A 21936-nucleotide genomic window follows, 5' to 3' on the forward strand; every position below is an offset into this window, starting at 1 on the left:
GACAAAAACATTTTCAGCACAAAGCCAAGATGATTCAGTTCTCCATTTTCTTTCTCAGGATGCTCTATTTACTTTACTGGAGTACAGTAAGAAGAACGAAGCATAAGCTAACTAGAAGATTGATCAATCACTGATCAATGAAGAATTTTTAGAACCACTTTTCCCAATATAAAATTTATGAGAAAGCAGGACTGAATATGTCTCTGAGAAAACACAGTAGAAACATAGACCATCCAGCTTATGTGAGATGGGATGTTAAAACCCAGAACAACTTTCACCATATATATGTAATCCATTTACAGCAAGGTGATCGCCTTTTTTGTTTGTATTGTTAGAATATTTTCCAGTGAGGCACTTATAAAATGTTGCTGCTCTGAAAAAAGTTGTGCATTTCAGAAAAACAACCTCAAACTTAAAATACTATTAATCATCATGTATCTTCCATCATGACAAAGTAGGAGACAAAATAACAGAATATGTACTGTTTATACTGCTGAGAAAATAAATAAATAGAAACTAGTCACCAGTTCACAACAAACAAAGCAAACATTTAGATTAACCAAGGCCAGAGCAAACAAGAGAACTTCCAGCCAAGACAGGTAAATGTGCAGCATGATTTTTGTTTACATTTGGTTTAAGTAACATTGCACATACTGAAGCAAAAAATCTGAACTGAAATATCTTGATTTTTACATAGTTTGTAGAAGAATACTCTCTACAGTGAAGTAATAGAAATTAAACCAAATTAAATACTAGGATACCAAGTTTAATGTTACACACACATGCACATAAAAGGTGCAGAACCTTCCCTTATGCTACATATGTTACTTTAATTATGTAAGAAGAAAACGTGTTTAGAAAAAGCAACAGAAAGGAATAAAGACATGAAAAAAGGTTTTTATTAGAAATGAAACTAATTTTTTCATAAGAATCAGGATATTCTCCTTGGAAATTAAAAGAAAAGGAGTAGGGTAAATCCACATGTAATGTTCATCAATTTTTTTTTACTGTAATACAAGTATTTGGTTCTATAGCAAGATCATAAAACACGCACATTCGATGTTGCCGAAAGAATTTTTCACATAATGAAGATTAATTTGCACGATTAAGTAACACAAGATACTACAGACTGAAGAGATTGAAAACAAAAGATTGGAAGAACTGCCAAATAGGTTTTTTTTAAAAAAGATGGATACTTATGCATTCATCAAAATTATTTTCTTGCACTATTTATTATTTGTTATCCAATTCACAAACATGATGTCATGGAATGAAAACTGTGCTTCACAGTTTCCTTTGGATCACAATACTAATAAATGTTTGGGTTTTTCATAAAAGCTGTCCTTTCTTTTATGTCTGTATACAAACATCTCATCAGGATGTGAATTCCTTCAATTTGCTTCAATTTAAGTTGTCCAAAATTCAAGACATCCACACCTACAAATAAACCAATCCATGGAAATGCTGGAATTCACATCTGCAGAACAATGCCATACTATAAAATACTTTCTGTATGTAAATAATACAGCAGTCCCTATTAACTGATGCCTTCATTCCCTGGGATTATGCCCTTCTCAAGTTGATGGTTACAGCTGTGGCATAGCAGAGTGCAGGCCATTCTTTTCCTGACTTATTTTTACAGCTGCATTACTTTCAATAAAAAGAGATTATCTGAGTGAAGAATAAAAAAGGGTTTTTTGCTTCTTCAACTTCCTTGTGCTTACTATTTATTCACTCCAGGACAATCCTACAGGCATTATGTACACACAAACTATTTCTTCCAAAGACAATAGAACAATGCTTATTTATTTCTTTCTTTAGCTAGTTAGTTATAATTCTTTGAGCAGAAGTTCTTCCTTTTTTTATTATAGGTATTATACTACTAGACTGCAATTGCCTTCATGGTTGTTGCTCCCTGGCATGCAATAATATTAGTATTCTTAAATTCCTGTGTTCTGATTTTGTTTGTAGTTTGGTTTGGGAGTTTTTGCCCTTTTTTTGGGGAGGAGGTGGGTTGTTGGTGTTTGATTTTTTGGTTGGTTGGTTTTAGGTTATTTGCAATGAAAGTTTCTTTACCTACAGGCTTATTTATTCACTTACATCACTTTGTGGCTAAAATAAAGTTTTCTTGGCACATACTTTATAATGCAAGAAAATTACAAATCCAACTTTTTTACTCTTCTGAGAAAACAGTGTATATTAATTCCTGCATATTTTCCATTTATTACCTTGTAAGAAACAATTCTCATTGCTGTATTACAAAGGGTGCAGAAATATATGGCTTAACTTTGCTAAATCATAAATCAAATCCATTACCATATTCAATAACCTTTGTGGGTCTTTTCCAACACTAGATATTATACAATCGGCTATTTAGCCCTAAACACTTTACAGTATATTAATGTATTTTTAAAATGTCCAAAGTCAAACAATAAAATCCAAAAGAATTTCTAAATTTAAAAAAAAAAACACCTTTTCAAATTTCTATTATTTTACTTCTACCTTATTAAAAGAGACACTCTGTTCCAGTGGATTAAGTGTGTTAGCAGCAGCAGCTGCAGCTGTGAGTTGTGCTGTGAGGGCCTGTAACTGGACGACGAGACCGGCATCCAGAGCTTGAAGTAGTGAAGGCTGAGGTTTCTGCTGCTGTATCTGCAGTGTCTGTATCAACTGCTGAAGCTAAAAGAGAAAAGATAACAAATACATTGAACAAGATTTTTTAAAGCAAAAAAGCAAAGGACAAAATAGACTTTTCCCCTTCCACTTAGTAAAAAAACTCCCAGGAATGAAGTATCATCTAACCTATGGCTATTGTTTTGTCTTTAATTTATTTACAGCAAATTTTGTTCCCACTTACTGGCTAATTTGTTTTCTGGGGCTGATAAGATAGGCAGATGCTTCTTCTTCCTAACTTGCTCTGACAGGTTTCATGAGGATGTCAGTCACCACTCAGGATTTCCTGCTTTCTAGTGTTCCCCCTCTTCTGCTTCTCCAGTTTGATTCCTTTTGACCTGAAAAAAATCTGTTAGCCTATTCCAGCTTCCTAAGGGCCCACCTAAATTAGGATAATCTGTGTCCTGTAACAGCATTTGTAAGGAGAAAAGAACTGCACTGTGGCAAGCTCCACTTTACGCCAATGCAACCTGTCCAATAGGGAGAGCTTGCACCTGTGTCCCTGCAGAAGTCACAAGTGAAATCTCAGGGTGAAACTCAGGTGTGGGTTGACAGAATGCAATTCTCCTACCATGTTAACAAAACATCAAAAGCAAATGTACAAACCAATCACTTGGTCTATCTTGACGTCCTTACTTCAAATTCCTATCTGTATATAATCTTTTAGAGAAGCTGTCCTAATGAGGAAATAAAAGGCTTTTTCATAGGGAGATCAATTTATCTGTTGGACAGGAATGCTCCCATAAAACTGTGCAATTTGCCTTAAGAAAAAATATTAGCCCTATTGAAAGAAGCTCTCCTAAACCACTGTGGAATTAGAGGAAGCAGTTCTTTGACATTCCTCGAGATATATCTCTAGAGTCTTATCTTTAGATATTTGTAGAAAAAAGGTTGAGTAAATTCAGGTAGTTCAAACTTGCTGACATAAGTCCCTGATTACCCTTACCTTCAATATTCCAACTCCTTATAAGTTTCCCCCCAACCCCTTATAAATTTCCCCACTAAACTCTTAAAGGGTTCAATCCCTCCCTTCTTACTAGCCTCACTAGAAACTTCATAAAGTGAATTTCTCTTCCACGATGCAAAAATGTGTGACCCTTTTTCAAGATAGTTTTAGAGTAACTTTCTGATAATGTGAAACCATTTTCCCCTATTCTTTTAAAAACAGTTATACAGATTTCTTATACAGCAGAGCCTCTGAAAAGGCTTCAATTGTTGTTCTACCTCAGCAGGAGGTTTCCCTGATTACTGCAATAGGCAAAGCTGAAGAGTTCTCCCCTCACCCCCTTTTGTCTGATACAGCTGGTCCAGCCTGTGCATTGCTCTCAGTAGGAAGGAATCAAACTGAAGAGGCAGAGATGGAGGCCCTAGAGTGGAAAAATCCTGGGTGGGCACCATTCTTGCTGTTTTCACATTCTTGCTGGTCACATCTTTCTTAGTCAGCCCCTTCTTATGTCTAGACTCAATTTACCTACACACATTCTCACCGATAAAACACAACTGTAGGATTAAATCAAGGTCTTTGGAGCTGGGGAGAGGCTGTGGCAGAGGACTGGTTTGAAGAACAAGAAGAAAAGAGATGGACAGGATGTAAGCAAATATCATAGTTCCTCTACCAATCCTAGACATCTGCAAGTACATATTTATTGTGTACCCAGTCTGTCTCTTCCCTTCTGCTTAAACTATTTTGAGCTAAATATCCAAATGTTATTTCTTTGTGATCTGCTGTCTTTAAAATTTTAACTCCCTTCTCATCTTCATTTTTTTCTCTTGCTTTTCTTTTTTTATATTCTTTAAGCAAAAATCTTTAAAATTACCTCACTGACTTTCCACGTATTTACCATTCTCATTTCATATCCTTTCCTTTTTTAAGAGCTAGTCCAGTATCTTTCCTTCATATTTCTCAAAGTATCCCACAAACTCATTTTGCTTTACTTTTCAGTGACTTCATTTCTTCCAGTGTAAACAGATAAAAATATTCCCTCCACTTGACTTCTGAACAATTACAGACAACTCTAGCTAGCTAAATACTGTAAAACATTCTCACTAAGTAAAGTTGTTATTGCCAGCACCAGAGCTTTCACTGGCCACTGCTTCTTATTCATATGCGTGAGATTTTTGTTTAGTATGCCAGCAGGTAAAACAACCTCAGTCCAAATAAAAATCACAATGCCAAAGTTATGCAGGTGCCATAGCTCTAGCACAGCCTGAAAAAATGATCTACATTTTTACAGAAAGCCAATTGTGTGTGCTTAACTTATGTAACGACAGGTTATGAGGGCAAGAAGTTCTTGTGATGCTGGAAATCAAGACATTTTTGGAGTTGAGCATTTAAAGATTGAAGAACATAGTAACTTCCAAAATCTTATTTTTGAATGCTGCAAAATAAAATCTATGTTTAGCTGATGGAAAGATAAAAAAAGGAATCAATATACAGTACACTTCCTGAAGAAGTTTGCTCCCATTCTGTAATTCTGTACAATGTTTAGCTCTTCTTCAGGCATCCAACAGAGACATATGCTTTAACTGGCATTCTAATTCATACCTTTATCCATGAAATCTTATTGTTGCTCTTGATTTAGTCATCTGCAATAGATCTGTACTTGTCATCTATATAGACAAGCATGTATTACAGACCATCTTATCTGAAATCACCTTCTGAGACTCTTTACGTCTTTAAAGGTGCTGGCTTTAAACAGGGCTGGCTACAAAAGGCAACACGGAGTTTTAAGTGACCTTGAACTTACTTGTCATGAACAACCTCATGGGGAAGTTAACATGGACATCGGATATAAAGACAAATAAGAGATACACATGAAAGCATTCCTTACCTGTACCTTAAAGTCACAAAGTATTAGACAGCCTACAGTGTAACTGTTCACAAAATTACCTGTTGGCCTTGAGGACTCTGTAAAATCTGTGCAACAGCGGCAAGGGTGTCTGTGTTAGCAATCTGAGATACCCAAGGATCAGGCAAACTCTGTGCCACATTGGCTGGGGTAACTGGAGTCACAGGTGTACCTAAAAAAACAGAAAAATCAGTATGCTAAAATATTTCACACAGAAAACAAAAATAGTGCTAGAGAAGACAAAAGCCTGCTGTTATTAAACACTGAGAAAGCACATCAATTGAAACTACTTTTCTGACATACACGAGAGCACACAGAAATAATACAGCCTCACATCAACATTCCTCAAGTAGCAGAATTACTTAGTGTTAGTTGGGACTAGTGGGACTACTAACAAAAACACTGATGAAGACAAAATAAATATGTTTCACACAGTATTCCAAAATATTCAGTGGAAACTACATATACCAAAAGATAATTGTTAGCAATCTACTTGTCAGCTAGTCCAAATCTCACTGGACTTGCACTTTATCCCCAGGAAAAGTCTTAAAGATTCTTCTAAAAATTTCAACCTGCATCAGCTAGATTCATGAGGATTGCTTGTTTTATTGTTTTTTGTCAAGAGAAACACTGAGACTAAATCAGCACTCTGATAATTAGTTTCATGCCATAATCCAGAAGAATCCTCCATATCCACAAATACTTTTTTATTTATAGCTCAGAAGTAGAGGTATACCAATGAATGCTAAATATAACTAGATTACTGCTTTGAAAGTCAATTTGTATCAGAATTTAAAAGTTATGATTCCAACAATTCCAACTTCAAAAGAATAAATTTTGATGAAGTGAAAAGTTAAAAATCCATTTTCCTGCTATCTACCTATATAAGTAAGGCAGATGCTCAGAGCACAAAACGATCAAGCCCACTTTTATAATAATGTTTTCCTGCTTCCCTGATCTTGATAGTGTTGGTAATATACTTCTTTCTAGCATTCACCTGAGTGAGATATTTCAGCATGTTAACAAGCAACATACCAAAGCTGACAGAAGTGTTTTGGTTCAAAGTATGACTTCCATCTGGTTTTGTTTACCTGGCGTATTGTTGCTCATAGCAGCCGTAGTGCTGGGCAAGACAGGGGTCACAACGGGAGGAGGAATTCCTGCTGCCATATCCAAGAGAGGCTGAATAATTTCACTCTTGAACACATTATTCTTCTGCCATAAATTTAGCACTCTAACAATTTTACTCTAAAATGAAGAAAAGTTAGCAAAAGATCTGAGTCATGCTTATTTTTCTTGTTATTGATCATGGAATTCTTAGCTAGAAACTTTAATCTGTCTAGACTAAAGAACCTTTAGGTTTGCAAACAGTAAGGACAGCTAAACCGGGTCACACCAAAGATGTCTTAACTACAAACCTGAGACTGATCCTAGGCAACAGCAAAGAGCTACTACACACAGGTGATAATGTTCTCTCAACCAAAAATGTGCCTTTAGTTTTGGAAGATGACATGGAAGGAAAATTATTTTAAGGAAGCATCTTAAAGCATTACTAATAATTAAAATAATGAATTATTAGTCTGCTGATTTTTTTATAGTTAACATTTATAAATGCAATTCTGTTCTGCCTGTGAACCATAATCATTTAAGTGCACTGAAAAATGGGCATATACTATTAAGACTGCTAAATCTTTTTATTAGAAAAGCAGCTTCATATTTTGCAAGCTCTCTTGACGAAGTGAAGAATTTAAAAGTTTAAACTGGAACACAATAACCTGCCTATTGAAAATACATAGCAATATTAAAAAAAGGTAGATCATGGGGAAGGAAAAAAACCCCCAAATTAAGACCTCATACAATTCCATTAGTTGTAACTCATTGTTCAGCTTACATTTCTATTCTATTTTTTTTTATTACAACAGAGGCATTCTATTACATCACAAATAGATCATCATTTTGATCTGCTTCCAATCTTTTTTTCAATGAGCTTAACTTCCACCAAAAGGAAATATTTTCCTCTGTTTTGGGAAAAAAAAATCAGTTGCATTACAAAGAGCAGGAAATTCTTCATAGAATCTGGTGTTTGCTGTCACAAAGGTGGTTTAATTACTTGAGTTCTATAAAATCAAAACATAGAGCACTTAGCCACAGTGTTCAAAACCAAGAAAAAGAAGTCTGTTTGTCCAGAACTACAAGAGGATCCTTAACTGTAATACAGAAGTGTTGAATTTTCACTGCATGGAAGATGCAATTTAGAGTTCCCTTAAAGAAATCTCTGACGGCTTCCACTCAGCATTTCACTATCTGAGCCCTTCTTCTTTAGAGTCTGTATTATAAGCAGTCCTTGTCAAGTCCATCAGTGGCTCTAACTGCCCTCATCTCTCCAGAACAGGAATACAAAACTGTTTCTGTGGCTCCATATCTACTCACACCTTGCACTTTCTCTGGGCCAGACAAAGGAATCTGTGGGGTTTTTGTTGTTACTTTAAATGAAATCTTACTGCATTTCTGTTTGATTTAAAAACAAATTCTACATTTGCTTGTATAAAGACAACTGCTGTGTTTCTCCTTCATGCCTTTCAATCAGATTAAACATCAAAATATTACAAACCAGGTACACATCGTGGTCTCTGACAGCTCAGTTTTTTGCTAGGCAATGTATAGGATAACTACTTTCATAGCACAAAGACCCTCCTATAATATTGAATCCATATGCAGCACAGCAGCAGCACTTAGGACTGAAAAGTACAGTTTTATGCTGAGGTGAAAAATATCCTAGAAATGAACCTGACAGGACTTTTGTGGACCCTAAATAGCCTAGGTTTTACCATCTTTCTTCACATCAAACACCTCTAATGCAATATATTAATTGCCATGCATTGAAATATCACAGACAAATAGTGCAATTTCTTAGCCAATAAATTTATTATGTATTTTTTAAACTAGACACAAAATAAATACTTGCATCCATCCTTGTTCTAAACTCTCCTTCTTCAATACATCAGGGTCTTTCTGTATTAGTATATTTCTCAAAGTAGCAAGCTAAATGAGTTTACAAAACACACTAAAAAATATAAGTTAAAAAATGGTGCCTATTTATAAAAAAAACCACAGTAAAACACTGCAGAATTGAAGCAGCACAAGTTAATCACACATATAACCTAAAACCAGATTGGAAACATGTCATTTAACTTAAATAACCTGTTCAGCAACACCTCAGAACTCAGTTGCAGAAGAGAAGACAGACACCCTTAGCCAAGTTTATCCAACCAAGCAAAATTTCCAGGTCCTGACACATTTTCCTGCAGTTGCCTTAACTACTCTAAAAAGGCAGGATTCCTAAGATAAAACAATGGCTGAATGTGCCTTAATCACCTTCCATGGATGCCTTGGGTTTTCATATCTCTGGTTGAAAAATACAGGTCTAGGAATGCATGTAACTATTTTAAATACAACTCTTCCTGTAGCATCCAGCCTCACTTACTACCTTACCTAATGACTCTATTACACAAATTCCTGTGAAGACAAAACCCTTAGAATCCTCCACCTTTCTGCAGTTATTCAATAATAAGAAACACTACCTATTTTACAACTAAGGGACAAATATGAAGGAAGTTAAACTGCCTGCTATTTCCAGCCAATCTTTTTAGAAACAGAATTTGGTGGCTATCTCAACTATTGTGATCCAAGGGAACACCTGAACTAGTGAGTCAAACTATACAAGTTAAACCTTATTTAGCTGCTGGATAATCATAGAATTAAGGGAAAGACAACCTTTTCAAAACTCTAATCAATCTCATTGGATGCATCTTTCCAATCCCTACACTAAGACAAGCAACATTAAGAAATACATATACAGGGCAAGTTTATAAGTAGATCCCCTCGAGCAAGTAGAAAGTGAGATGAAAATCTTTATTCTTTATAGATGATACGCTAAATACTGTTTTAACTAGAAAGATCTGTAAGTGGTTTACCTTGTCATCACCAGGACAACGGTACAAGTTCTGGAAAGTGCTGATGATGTTATTGCTGAATCTTGGTGCAAATACATCCTTTTCTTGTCCAAATTGATGCCGGGACTGTCTCACAATGGAGTCAATGACATACAGACCAGGCACCTTGTACTCTGGTTTGCACTATAAAGAACAGTAATTTAAAAAGAGCATAGGTGAAAAATAAAAACCTTTAACAGCAGAGTAAATAGAAACAATCCTCTCTAATTTTTAAGTGGGTCCAAGTATACTGAAATGTTCTTTATTTTATAAATTGTCCTGGAAAATGAAGCTTTCTCAAGTAACATCCAACCTCTAATGTTTAAATTATCACATCTATATGCATTCTGAAGATATGTAAATGGTATGAAATCAATTTCTTACTGCTAAAGAATTAACTTTTAAAAATCTATCTATTAAAAAAATAAGCACACAAATCACATATCCTTTTAAAATGTACACTCTATTTTAAAAGTACTGCATAAAGCATGACCAAATAAAGATCTTTATGATCAAAGTAAACATTAAAGTTAAAATTTGTTTACTTTATTTTACACTGTTGTAATTAGGGTGTGGTATATCCTCCCCTGCAGCAGAAAAACATATTTATGGGGACATCTGTTTGGTTGAGAATATAACAATATTTATTTTACAACTCCAGAAAACTTGCATAATTTACAAACAGCATGATATATTTATAAGGCATGTCTGCTAATTAAAATACTAATTAATTTTACTTTCTTAGCAACGAATGGTAAAATTTTTGTCTTTTAACTGCAAAGTAATTGCACCACATTACTGCAACCAGTTTTAAGACAGAACAAAACATGGTCCAAAAGTATAATGAAGTCATCAGAATATATTATGTTATGGATTCATTTAATAAATATTGGGTGTATATCACACAAGGTATTATGGAAAACATGGGAAAGGACACCCTTTTCCTCTCTGGTCCTGTAGATATATTATGCAACACACTAAGTTAATAATCTTTAATAAAATGCCAAACAAACACTTCAGAATATTAATTTTACTATGCTCTAGATACAAATGTTCTGTTTTGAAAAGTGTTGATTTGCTAACAGTTGCAACCTTTAGAAAGCCACCTTTCTTTAGGTTCTAAACATGGTTCAATGTATTTAAGTAAGGCACTCTTTATTTTTAGAATGTGTGTGACATCCTTTTAGGAATATGTGTGCATCATTAAGCTTAAATTAGATATAATACACTGTATTCAGAAAATCACTTCAATGTATTGTAGCCTCTGAAATTTTATTTAAATTATTGAATAAGAGTATTCTGCATACAGAGCAGACAGGTATATAACTTTTCACAATATTCAAATTAATAAAGCTCACAGAAATTCAAAAAGAAAACTCAGGACATGTATTAGCTGAAGTTTAAAACATGGCACATAAAGAAAGCAAAGTATGACAATAATGTAATAATATAGATTATATGGAAAAGGCAATAAAATACAAGTAAAAAATTAAATAAAAATTAAAACTGGGGCAGTGAACCTGCATATCCCTAATTTCAGATGGAACAGCCTTTACACACAAATATTTACTTATTTCCTGAGTGAGTAATCAATAAAGTAATTTGATTACTCAAAGAAATTAAATCTGGCTCTCCAATGGAATAACCTCACATATACAAAATGTGATCATTTGACACCTGAAGTGATCTTTTGCCAAAGAATAAAGCAGTTGACCAAAATAACAATAGACCAGTGAGTTAAGTGGCACAAAATTAAGAATGTCATGAGCATCTATTTTATCTGAAGTTTCAGTAACAGCATGAAATTACAAAAGAAAATACTGGAGCGGTGAAGGATGAAGAGCAAACTATCTGAGATGGCATTGACATCATTCTGGTCAAGTCTACAGCAGACTTTAATGGAAGATTTAGTCATCTTGAGCTTTAACTTGAAGTGATTGCTTGCAGAAAACATCCAATTAGTCTCTCCAAACATACAATTTAAGCCCTTTAATATCAAATACCTAGCTTTCATCTGCTTATCTCTCATTCTAGTAAAGCAAAAAGTTCTTATTTAAAGTTATTAATAAGTTGCACATTTCACTAAATTGTTCATGAAATAATTAAAAACCCCTCAGCAAGACCACCAAGGGGAATCATCTAATCCAGGGCGATCATTAACAAGGTTATCAATAAAAACATACATCTGCCTTCTCTAACCAGCAATGAACAGCGCAGAACTTCCTCATCGAGCAGTATTCGACACTGAAGGCATGCAAAGATAACTCAAAGTGGCTTGTGGAAGGGTTATGAACAACCAGTCCCAATCCTGACAAATTGCCATTCATTCATGCAGAGTGTACAACTTCTCTTGTGCCTATGAATACCGAACTGCCAATCACATCCACTGTAACTAAAAAGCACTGATGGAACTCAGACAATTCTGAGCTAATTTCAGGACATGGAACTGCAAAGTGTTACTGGTCAGAGATCAATAAGATGTATTCCTGCTCTTCTCCTCCTGTGTTTACCTGCAGCATTGAACAGGGATCAGAGGATAGCGATCCCTGTCTCCGAGATGGAAGAAGTCAGAGTCAAGGACCCAAAAGACAACTACTTGACAAAAAACTAGCAATGTTGATAAAGTATACTACCGGTCTTTACTACTGCTTTGAAACACATACATGACACTTTTTTCACATAGGACTGATGTATCAGTACCTAATATTTAATTGATAAATAGTTCTGAGACAGATAAAACCACCAGGCTGAAGCTGAAACCTGTTTACACTGCCCAGTTGCTGTCAAAAGGCAACACAGAGTACACTGGGCAACGAGGAATAAAAGTTAATGAGGAAGAAGAGTTACTAATATGGAACAATTCAGACTGCTTTGTAAAAAGAGTTACAGAAGGAAAATTGCATCCAACATTGCAACATTAACAGCCTAACTTTTCCAACTTGTTTGTCAAAACTAAATTTCAATTTGATAATAATTTACTGCTATTTCTAAAGAGAGAAGAAATTCAGTACCAAAATGACCAACTCAACAATCAGATACAACACAGATAAGCAAGGAAGACTCACAAATTTGAATCCATGCATTTCCAACTGGAAGTAAAATGCAGTTTTACCCAAGAATAATTAACTGTTGCAAGAAAAGAAAGTGCTATAAATTTCTTTGCCAGAAAGAATCTTTAAATTAATACTACCATCTTCCCAAAAACTAATTCTAATCTAGCCATATAATTTTTTTTTGTTTTAATTTACTTGCAAGAACCACCAATAGAAATGCTACCTCTCCTGCTACAAAAAAGATGAGGCTGAAGGTCATCTTCCCTTCAGCTTTAAAATCAATGGGAAAACCTGGCAGAAAAGCAAAAGCAACTGTCACTAGCCAAACAACTGTCAATTGTTTTGCTGTTAGCTGTTCACTGACAGTCTCTTTTAACATTAAATAAATACACACAGAAGCAGTCCTAAAACAGTGCCCACAGTAATTCAGATCAAAGAACAAAGTGAGAACAAAGTATTTGTCATTCTGCATCATGGGTTATGATCTGCTGCCAATTATTAGCAGAAACTGAATGCCACTAAAAATGGAGATAAACTAATATATGCTAAAAATATTAATCCATATGTGAACCTAAACCCCCACTTGACTGACTTACCTTTTGAATGAACTTCTCAACACTCTGTACAACATGCTTGTAGAACTGAAAAATACAATAGTATTTCAATAGAGAAAATATGAAGATGCACATATTCGTTCAAGTATGTTGCTATATTGATAGCAAAACCAGAAGCAGAAACTTTGGATTATTAAATAGCAATCCAATATCTACAGCTTAACATGCAATCTTCCTTAAAACACTTAATAGCCTATAAAAGAGTGTTTCTTCTTTTTCTTTAAGATTTTTTACACTGGATTTTTTGAATAGCATGCTTATTTATTGAGAACAAGGAGAATAATCTAACTGTTCCACCAAAACACATGGTTATTTTACTGTACGTGACTGAAGATGTTCACCTAATGTTACTAAACATACAACTTCTCTGCATTTCATTAATTTATAGCATCAACTGCATACTTTTTCTTTAAAGTTGGCCTATCTTTCATGGAGTTGTTTTTTTAAATCTCACATATAATCACAATGGCTGTAAATCATGTAAATAATTGAAATAACCACTTGCACAATTAAATGTTTTCATTGAAAGTGGAAGTAGGATTTCCAAGTTGAGTACATAATAAAACATTTGGGTATAATTTAATTGTTTAATCAATAGAACCATCTATTATGATTTACTACTTAAGTTCAATACAAGTTTTCAGCATATAGCAACACACAGGCTTTAACTTACAGACATACTTAAGAAAGCCACTGAATTTCACTCTTCGGTCATCAAATTACTCTTTCCCAATTACACAAAACACCAGTATGGATTTCATTATCTGAAAATATATCTGCATTGTCAGCAAAGGAATGCAGATAGGAAAAGCATAAGTTTGGTCTGTCCTCTTTTCTACCTCTCCAGCCCTCACTGAGTTTCTACTTGTTTTAATGCTTAACACTAGTGGCATACTTCCTTCACCGTTTTTCAGTGACTTTTTCTGCTGTGCTGTTGTTTAGCAATTATTTTTACTTTGTGGCAGGAATAATCTTTAATGAGTGTACTAATACTTGAACTTAAAGACAATTTGTATCCAAGCAACAAGAAAACTGAAATCTATGAACAGTATCCATTAAAAGGTATGCTAAGAATTCAGAAAAATGAACACTTGTATTGATCCAAAGGCATGCATAAATTTTGGGGAGGGAGGGAGGGAGAGAGGGGAGAAGGAAGGGTGAATTGTAATTTTCTATTTATTCATCTGTTAACAGGCATGTGAGTGTTTCCTTTGTAAACTAAGGAAAAAGCCCTGTCTTTCAGATCTGACGGAATTCAGATGGAGACAAATTGGTATAATTCTTTCTCACATATGACAACCAGCAAATGAAAGTCACACACCACTTTTAGCCTTCTGCTGTATTCCCAGATATCACATATGAACATAACTTGGAAATTGTAAGCACAAGGGAGGTGGAAAGTTCTGAAGCAAATTCTTTAGACTATTTCACAAAATCATTTTGACATACATGAGAAATGTAAAAGAGGTCAAAAGAAGATAACTGGTTTCATACCTTTATAGCCTTGATTGCTGCCTTGGTGATCTGCGTCATTTTAGCTTTAGAAATGGGTGGTTTATAATCATTTAGCGAGTACAACTGCCAGAAAAAAAAAAAAACCACTATGAGAAATATAATCTGCAGAATTGTAGGCAGAATACATTATTTTTCTACAAGAAAATATAATTTCTAATTTTCAGTGGATTTTATGCATTAGGCATGAAAAGACATTCCCATTAAAAAAAAAAAAAAAAGCAGCTCAATAACATATAATGTAAGATTCAAAATGCTTAAAGGAGAGCAGGTTCTTCTTTGCAATGGTCCCTATATATACACCTAGCTTTACCAGCACTAAATACTGGAGGCATTTCAGGTGAAGTTACAAAATAAAATAAATACTTAAAACATGCAAATACAGTAGCTCTTAATAAGTTTTCCAGGGCAAAGACACTGATATACTTGAATACCTTTATGGAAGCATAACAAAACCTTAACTTAGTTTATTCATCATCATATGCCTGCTGAATCTGGTCTTTTCATTTTCCATTAAACAAATGAACAACAACAAAATCAAGCCCAGTGAGCATGAGCATGTAGCAATTTGACACTTAAAACAGACTGTAAAAAGAATAGACTTCATTCATTCACTGCATTAACCCAGGAAAGTAATATATTGACAGTATTACAAATGTTTAAGCAAAAATCCAGCTGTGTTCTCAATTTCAAGCAGAGCATCTTAACTTCATTAATATCTAACCAGCAAAAAAACCAGAGCACACAGGTAGTGTAGTTTTGCAACAATGTTCTCCCTGGATGCAGTATTAAAACTCTGTTCATTTGACTGGTACATACATCTCCCAGCAGAAACAATCCAGCATGACAGGTATTCATCAGAAATTTGCTGCACAGTGAAACTTTAACTAAATTCACAGCTATGACTGATGGGTTGTAATTAGAAGTAACTCCTCCCCAAAGCTATTTACTTGTTGTGAAAACCTCTGATTATCCACAATAGATGATTTTGAACAAAATGCTGTTATTTTCTCCTTCAGGTCTAAGTGTTTTAAGAGAAAGGACTGGCTGATATTTGCTACTTTCAGACATAAAAAGACCAGACACAAAGTGCCAAACCTGATTTAAGGACATTCTTAACTTATATTTTATTTTTGTTTACAACACATGTTTAGAAGCATGTTAGTTCAAAAATGGAGTTCTGATAATAGGAATCATCATCCATAACCAAATTTTTATTTCCTTCCTAGAAAACAGGAAGAATTGCACTTCTTCCACAAAACACTAATTGAAACAGAAACAAAGCCAGAACCCCTCTACTCTCCTATACAGCCTGAGAAACACAATATAATGAACTAGATTAATATCCATACAGATATTTACAATGTCTTTATCTTCCTAATATTTTCTAAATTTGTGGCAAACTGCTAGCTCAAAAAACATAGTTCAGAATTGTTTATATTTAATAAAGCAAACTGTATGACTGACCAGAATCACATAGTGGAAAGGATTAGACAATCTTAAATTTAGGTCATGCTCCCCAAACTGCTTATAATAATTTATTGCTGAAGGTAATAAGTAGATATTCTTTCATCATACTTGAGTTTCCAAGAGACAAGGATTTGTTCTCCTTGTAAACATGAGATACTTTTTTCTATCCTTTCCTGTTAAAATCAGTTTTAACCAAAACCTCCTGTAGCTGTCAAAACACAAAGTGAAAAAAAAAGGCTTGTCCAAGCATAAGTGTCTGTCTTCTCAGCTTGAAAGGATCTCCATTAAAACTGTGAAATTATAACCACTTCACAGCTAGACATCCACTTTTAAAACAAGTGTTACTACTTCTCACTAATGCTAATGCTAATTGCTGTTGCAAAATATTCTGAATTATTTACATGCTGCTCACATGACAGAAAGCAATACATTTCTAAAATGTAGGTATATGAATGCTCTTCACCACCACAAGGAAAAGAGAAAAGAGAGGCAAAAACCCGAGTCACTAATCAGTTTCTTCTGTTTTCACAGAATCACAAGGTTGGAAGAGACCTTCAAGATCATCGAGTCCAACCCATGCCCTAACACCTCAACTAAACCATGGCACCAAGTACCATATCCAGCCTTTTTTCAAACACATCCAGTGATGGTGATGCCACCACCTCCCTAGGCAGACAACTCCAGTACTTTATCGCTCTTTCTATAAAAAATTTTTTCCTAATATCCAACCCTTGGTGCAGCTTAAGACTGTGTCCTCTGATTCTGTCAGCTGCTGCCTGGTGAAAGAGACTAACCCCCAGCTGACTACAACCACATTTCAAGGAGTTGTAGAGAGTGATAAGGCCACCCCGAGTCTCCTTTTCTCCAGGCTGAACATCCCCAGCTCCCTCAGATGTTCCTCATAGGGCTTGTGTTCCAAGCCCCTCACCAGCCTCACTGCCCTCTTCTGGAAATGTTCAAGAAGTGTCTCAATGCCCTTCCTAAACTGAGTGGCCCAGAACTGGACACAGCACTCACGGTGTGGCCTCACCAGTGCCAAGAACAGGGATGACCTCCCTGCTCCTGCTGGCCACACTATTCCTGTTACAGGCCAGGAGCCATTGGCCTTCTTGGCCCCCAGGGCACACTGCTGGCTCATGTCCAGCTGGCTGTGGACCAGCACCCCCAGGTCCTTTTCCGCCTGGGCGCTGTCCAGCCACACCATCCCCAACCTATAACACTGCAGGGGGTTATTGTGGCCAAAATGCAGGACTTGGCACTTGGACTTACTGAACTTCATCCTGTTAAACTCTGCCCATCCATCCAACCATTCCAAGTCTCTCTGCAGAGCCCTCCTAACTTCCAACAGATCGACACACACTCCCAGCTTAGTGCCATCTGCAAATTTACCATGAAAGACTCAATTCTCTCATCCATGTCATCAATACAAATACTGAACAGAACTGGCCCCAGCACAGACCCCTGAGGGACACCACTGGTGACTGGCCGCCAGCTGGATGCAACACCATTCACCACCACTCTCTGGGCTCAGCCATCCATACATTTCCTAACCCAGCAAAGAGTGCTCCTGTCCAAGCTGTGGGCTGCCAACTTTTCCAGGAGTGTGCTGAGGGAGACAGTGAGTTTTGCAGCTCACTCTTCAGCTTCCAGTTGCTCACAAGTAATTACCAAAATGTAATCACTCATCCTGGCTACTGTTTGGCTGGATGTTGTGCAACTACAACTAAACTACTTCTGGGAACACTACAGCACCCACCAGAAACTTTTTGTTTGTATAGTGTTTCTTAGCAGAGTCATTTTGGGTGTTCCTGGTCAGCATTCTCGAAGCCCGAAATACTAATCAGTAAAAGCAATTTACAAGTACGTGAGCAAATGTGAAATCAGCCTAGATTCAAGAAGCCAACCTTGTCAATCTAAAAACAGTCCCAGATGGGATTGGCATCAGAGCTCCTTTACCTACAAGACACACAGCTGTAAGGAGGGAAGACCACTGACTCACACAGATGCTCACAGGCACCACACCTGACCAGGCCATCAGCTCTGAAATAATCTGGGCCCTAATGGGACAGTTCAAAGTATCAAGGAAGCCACACACAGGGCTGGGAAACAAGCAAGAATTGCACACAACTCACTCTGAGACATCAGCTGTGTGCAGTCAGGTATCTTAGCATCACTTATCAGGAATATGCCAACAGCCAACAGGACAACCTGGGTTGCTGCCAACATCCCGATACTTTATTCCAGGCAGCAAACAGGCAAATTTAGCATTAAGGACTTGATAATTCAAGGGGGAAAGGTGGTGGTGGAAAGGAATCAATAAAAAGACTAAAACAGTACTTCTGTAGAGAGAGACTTTTTGGACAATGGTTACATCTGTTACAGATTTTAACAGCCATTTAAAAAACACACAGATCCCAAATTTAGTACATGCAAAAAACCAAGAAAAGAAATAAAATTTCTTCAAAAACTATTTTTCCTTAATTGTCTTCAAGAAGCTTTTAATTTACTATAAAACACTGCATTCTGAAAAATCTATCAATTGCACCTTACTGCCCAGGTTGCATTCAATCCCATTGTCTAGGTAACCAAAAAAGATATTAAATAATATCAATCCCAGTGGGGACACCTGCAGGACATCACTTCATAGTGGTCTCCATTTGGACACTGTAGCCATTAACTACAATCTCTGGATGCTGATATCCAGCCAGCTCCTTATCCATCAAACACTCTATCCACCAAATCCATTTTCTCTTACTTCTAGGCTGACTAGAGAAGCAAGACTTGGTTGTTGCCTCTCTAGTAATGAAAACTTTGGTTTTTCATCCAGCATAGATGATTCTTTTAGGACATTTCAAATTTGAAGAATAAGGAGTTAAAAGACACATGTATTATTTTAAAAATCTGTGATTATATCCTAGGTTAATTTTTCCTGTGTGCCCTTTCCGACAGATGTTCAACTAAACCAGTTTGCTCTCTAAGACCAGTGTCTTAGTTTTCTAAGACACTCATGCTCATTTGCAGAAGGTAATTGCTTGCCCTCACATAAAAGAAGTCTTTAAATAAACCAGAAGAAAAAAAAAGCAACATGATTAAATAGTGAAGCCAAGGAAATTCTCTGAAATAAAATTATATACTTGAGAAAATCAGTAGTAATATTCAAAGGGATGGGGAGGAGTGGAAGTGACCATAAACTCTGGCTGGCAATGTATGTGCAAAAGATAGTGCAATCAAGTTTGAGAAACAAACAGGAGAAAGCATGAAAATCAGTGCTTTTCAGAAGAGGGAAGGAATTGCAAATCTACTAAAGTGCTTGTCCTGGACAATCAGAACTTACAGGAGGACTCATAGGAGATAAAGCCCTACAGAAAAAGACATACACACACACACACCTTTTTTTTTTTTTTTTTTTAATGTACACACCAAGGAAAAACTGATCCCACACCAGAATCCTCCTGAAGTGTGTTTACAATAAGGTAAATAACAAGCTCATAATGTGAAAAATAACAAAGTATTAGAACAGAACTCCAGAATGCAAGGCTTGGTAGCTATGATTCATGAATTCTCATTTAAAACAGCAACACAAATTTCTGACAGGAGTTCAAGGGGAGAATTAGGAAACAATGGATCAGCTAGGTTAAATGTTTGTACCAAAAAATTGCATAAATTACTTCAAATAAATGTATTAGTGGGGACACAGATAATACCATGCAGCTGTTGTAAGGAAAGGCAACATCTCAATATATTGTTCTTCTCTAAAAGACTCCAGGAGCACAGTGAGAAATAACTGATATAAAACCAACTGGACCACCAAAACACATTTACCAAAGATCTCTCACAAAAGGCTCCCAAGAAACTAAGCTATCCTAAACAGGCCCTTGCATGACAAATAACCCGAACAATTACTCCTTAAATACAGCCAGCAAACAATCTGAATGAACAGTCAATTGGCACACAGTAAAGGGAAGTCCCAATAGAACCCACTTGTGCCTGCTGTCACCTGTATTCTGGTTAGGACAAAGTCAGGCTGTCAAAAGTTGGAGAGGAACATTGGTGACACTACCAAGTAGTAAGTACACTGGAAGTAGTGGACACTGGCTTTGAAGCTAGCTATTGCCACTCAGCAAAGAGATCTGCTGATCCATGAGAGATGGCATTGAAGATATCAACTCAAGAGTAAACCAGAAAAATCTCAGTAGTAAATGCCGCAAATGGACATTTGGATCTACATTATTTAGGCAACAGTGATAACCTACAGGGCACTCTCAACTGTACAATCTCCAAAGTTGGCATGAAATCATCAGGGATAACTAAAACTGTGGAGAAGCTTTCAAGTGAAGAACAAAGGTTCTTCAGCTGGTGAACAGGATTACTAAGGAGAGGCATATGTCAATACAACCTCAGCACTGAAGATCAACTGGGAAGGATCTTCCTCACCCAAGGAGCACACCACATGAGATGAGCAGGGAGTAAGCAAGAGCACAGTTGGTGGATGTGGTTCCAAGCTGCCCAGTGTGGTTGTCCTTAGCCTGTAAGGGCAGCTCTGGCATGCCTCAGAGGGAATTGACTCAGAACCCAAACTGTCACCATGAGCTTGCTATAAGTCTGTGCCCTGATACCATAATGAAACCCACCCACTCTTTTAAAAAACTGTATAAATTACAGTCAGCTATCTGTATGGTAGTATAAGATGTAGCTCTGTATTTAAAAGGTCTTATTCAAATGAAGTTCGAGCCTTATCACATCAAGCAGCTGCATTTTTTTCACAGTAGAAATACAATTCATTTCAGAGGGTCGAAAGTGAAACATTGTAATCTTCAAGTGCCAGGTAAAACCGTAAGTTTCAGACATTTTGAAACAGACTAGTTCACATTTACAAGCTGGAAGAACAAAGAAAGGGAGCAGACAGAAACCCATATGTAAACTTAAAAAATAACACTTTAGAGCTGAACTACCATATGATTATGAAAAAAAATCTTCCATTTACTAGCCACTTACTGCTTTTCTGGATATACATCAACCCATATGAAACACTTCTCAAAGGCAAAAACTGATCAGTACCTTTAAATGTCTGATTACTACTAAAAGATATTTGAATACCAACTAAAACAGTTTTTTCTAGTTATCTTCCTAAGTTTCATGTTATAGATTTGCAGAGTGAAAGTATTTGCACCATTTCTTATATGAAAACCCAGTAAGTACAGACATATACTGTTGAAATCTGAGGCATTGCTGTGGAAAGCATCACAGTGTGTGGAGTCTCTTTTTAAAATATGCATTGAGAATTTCTCTCCAAACACTGAACATTTATCACCTGTCGATGATACACACAAATAATAAAACCTAATTTAAAAAGCATGCTACCAATTTATTTTTCCTATTCATTTAGAAATTGATCTTACAGCAGAAAAGAGAATATGCTGATCTCAATCAACCCAAAATTTATCTCCCACCTCTCCTAGCATCTAGAGAGAAGAAACAGTCTTCTTATATTTGCCCAGAAAAGAGCACTGCGCCAGTGACCTATGTATTCACCCACGAGTCACTCTGACACGAAGACTCTCCTAAGCAGTCACCACAACACAAACACAACATGTGGGAGATTGCTGCTTCAGTCAAGGTGGAGTGACTTAAAATAAACTGAAAGGTTAAACCCTGATTAAAAAAAAACAACAACAACAAAACTGCAAATATACATTAAAATTTATACAAAGCTTTGTTTTGTACTGTCCGTTCTTGAACTATAGCACATTACTCAGAAAATTAAAAGGAAACA

At 36.1% G+C, this 21936-nt stretch overlaps 1 protein-coding gene across 2 annotated transcripts in view; it reads right to left on the reverse strand.

The window, feature by feature from the left end:
- Positions 1 to 21936, reverse strand: part of SCAF8 (SR-related CTD associated factor 8) — an 88257-nt gene that overhangs the window by 53117 nt on the left and 13204 nt on the right. For both annotated transcript variants that reach the window (XM_066546946.1, XM_066546945.1), the window contains exons 2-7: positions 14676 to 14759; positions 13164 to 13208; positions 9497 to 9658; positions 6614 to 6770; positions 5564 to 5694; positions 2503 to 2679 (exon numbers count right to left, since the gene is read on the reverse strand). In XM_066546946.1, the coding sequence (XP_066403043.1) occupies positions 2503 to 2679; positions 5564 to 5694; positions 6614 to 6770; positions 9497 to 9658; positions 13164 to 13208; positions 14676 to 14759 (756 nt within the window). The remainder of the gene's footprint in view (positions 1 to 2502; positions 2680 to 5563; positions 5695 to 6613; positions 6771 to 9496; positions 9659 to 13163; positions 13209 to 14675; positions 14760 to 21936) is intronic.

Source organism: Molothrus aeneus, chromosome 3, assembly GCF_037042795.1.
Source record: "Molothrus aeneus isolate 106 chromosome 3, BPBGC_Maene_1.0, whole genome shotgun sequence".
Taxonomy (NCBI): Eukaryota; Metazoa; Chordata; class Aves; order Passeriformes; family Icteridae; genus Molothrus; species Molothrus aeneus.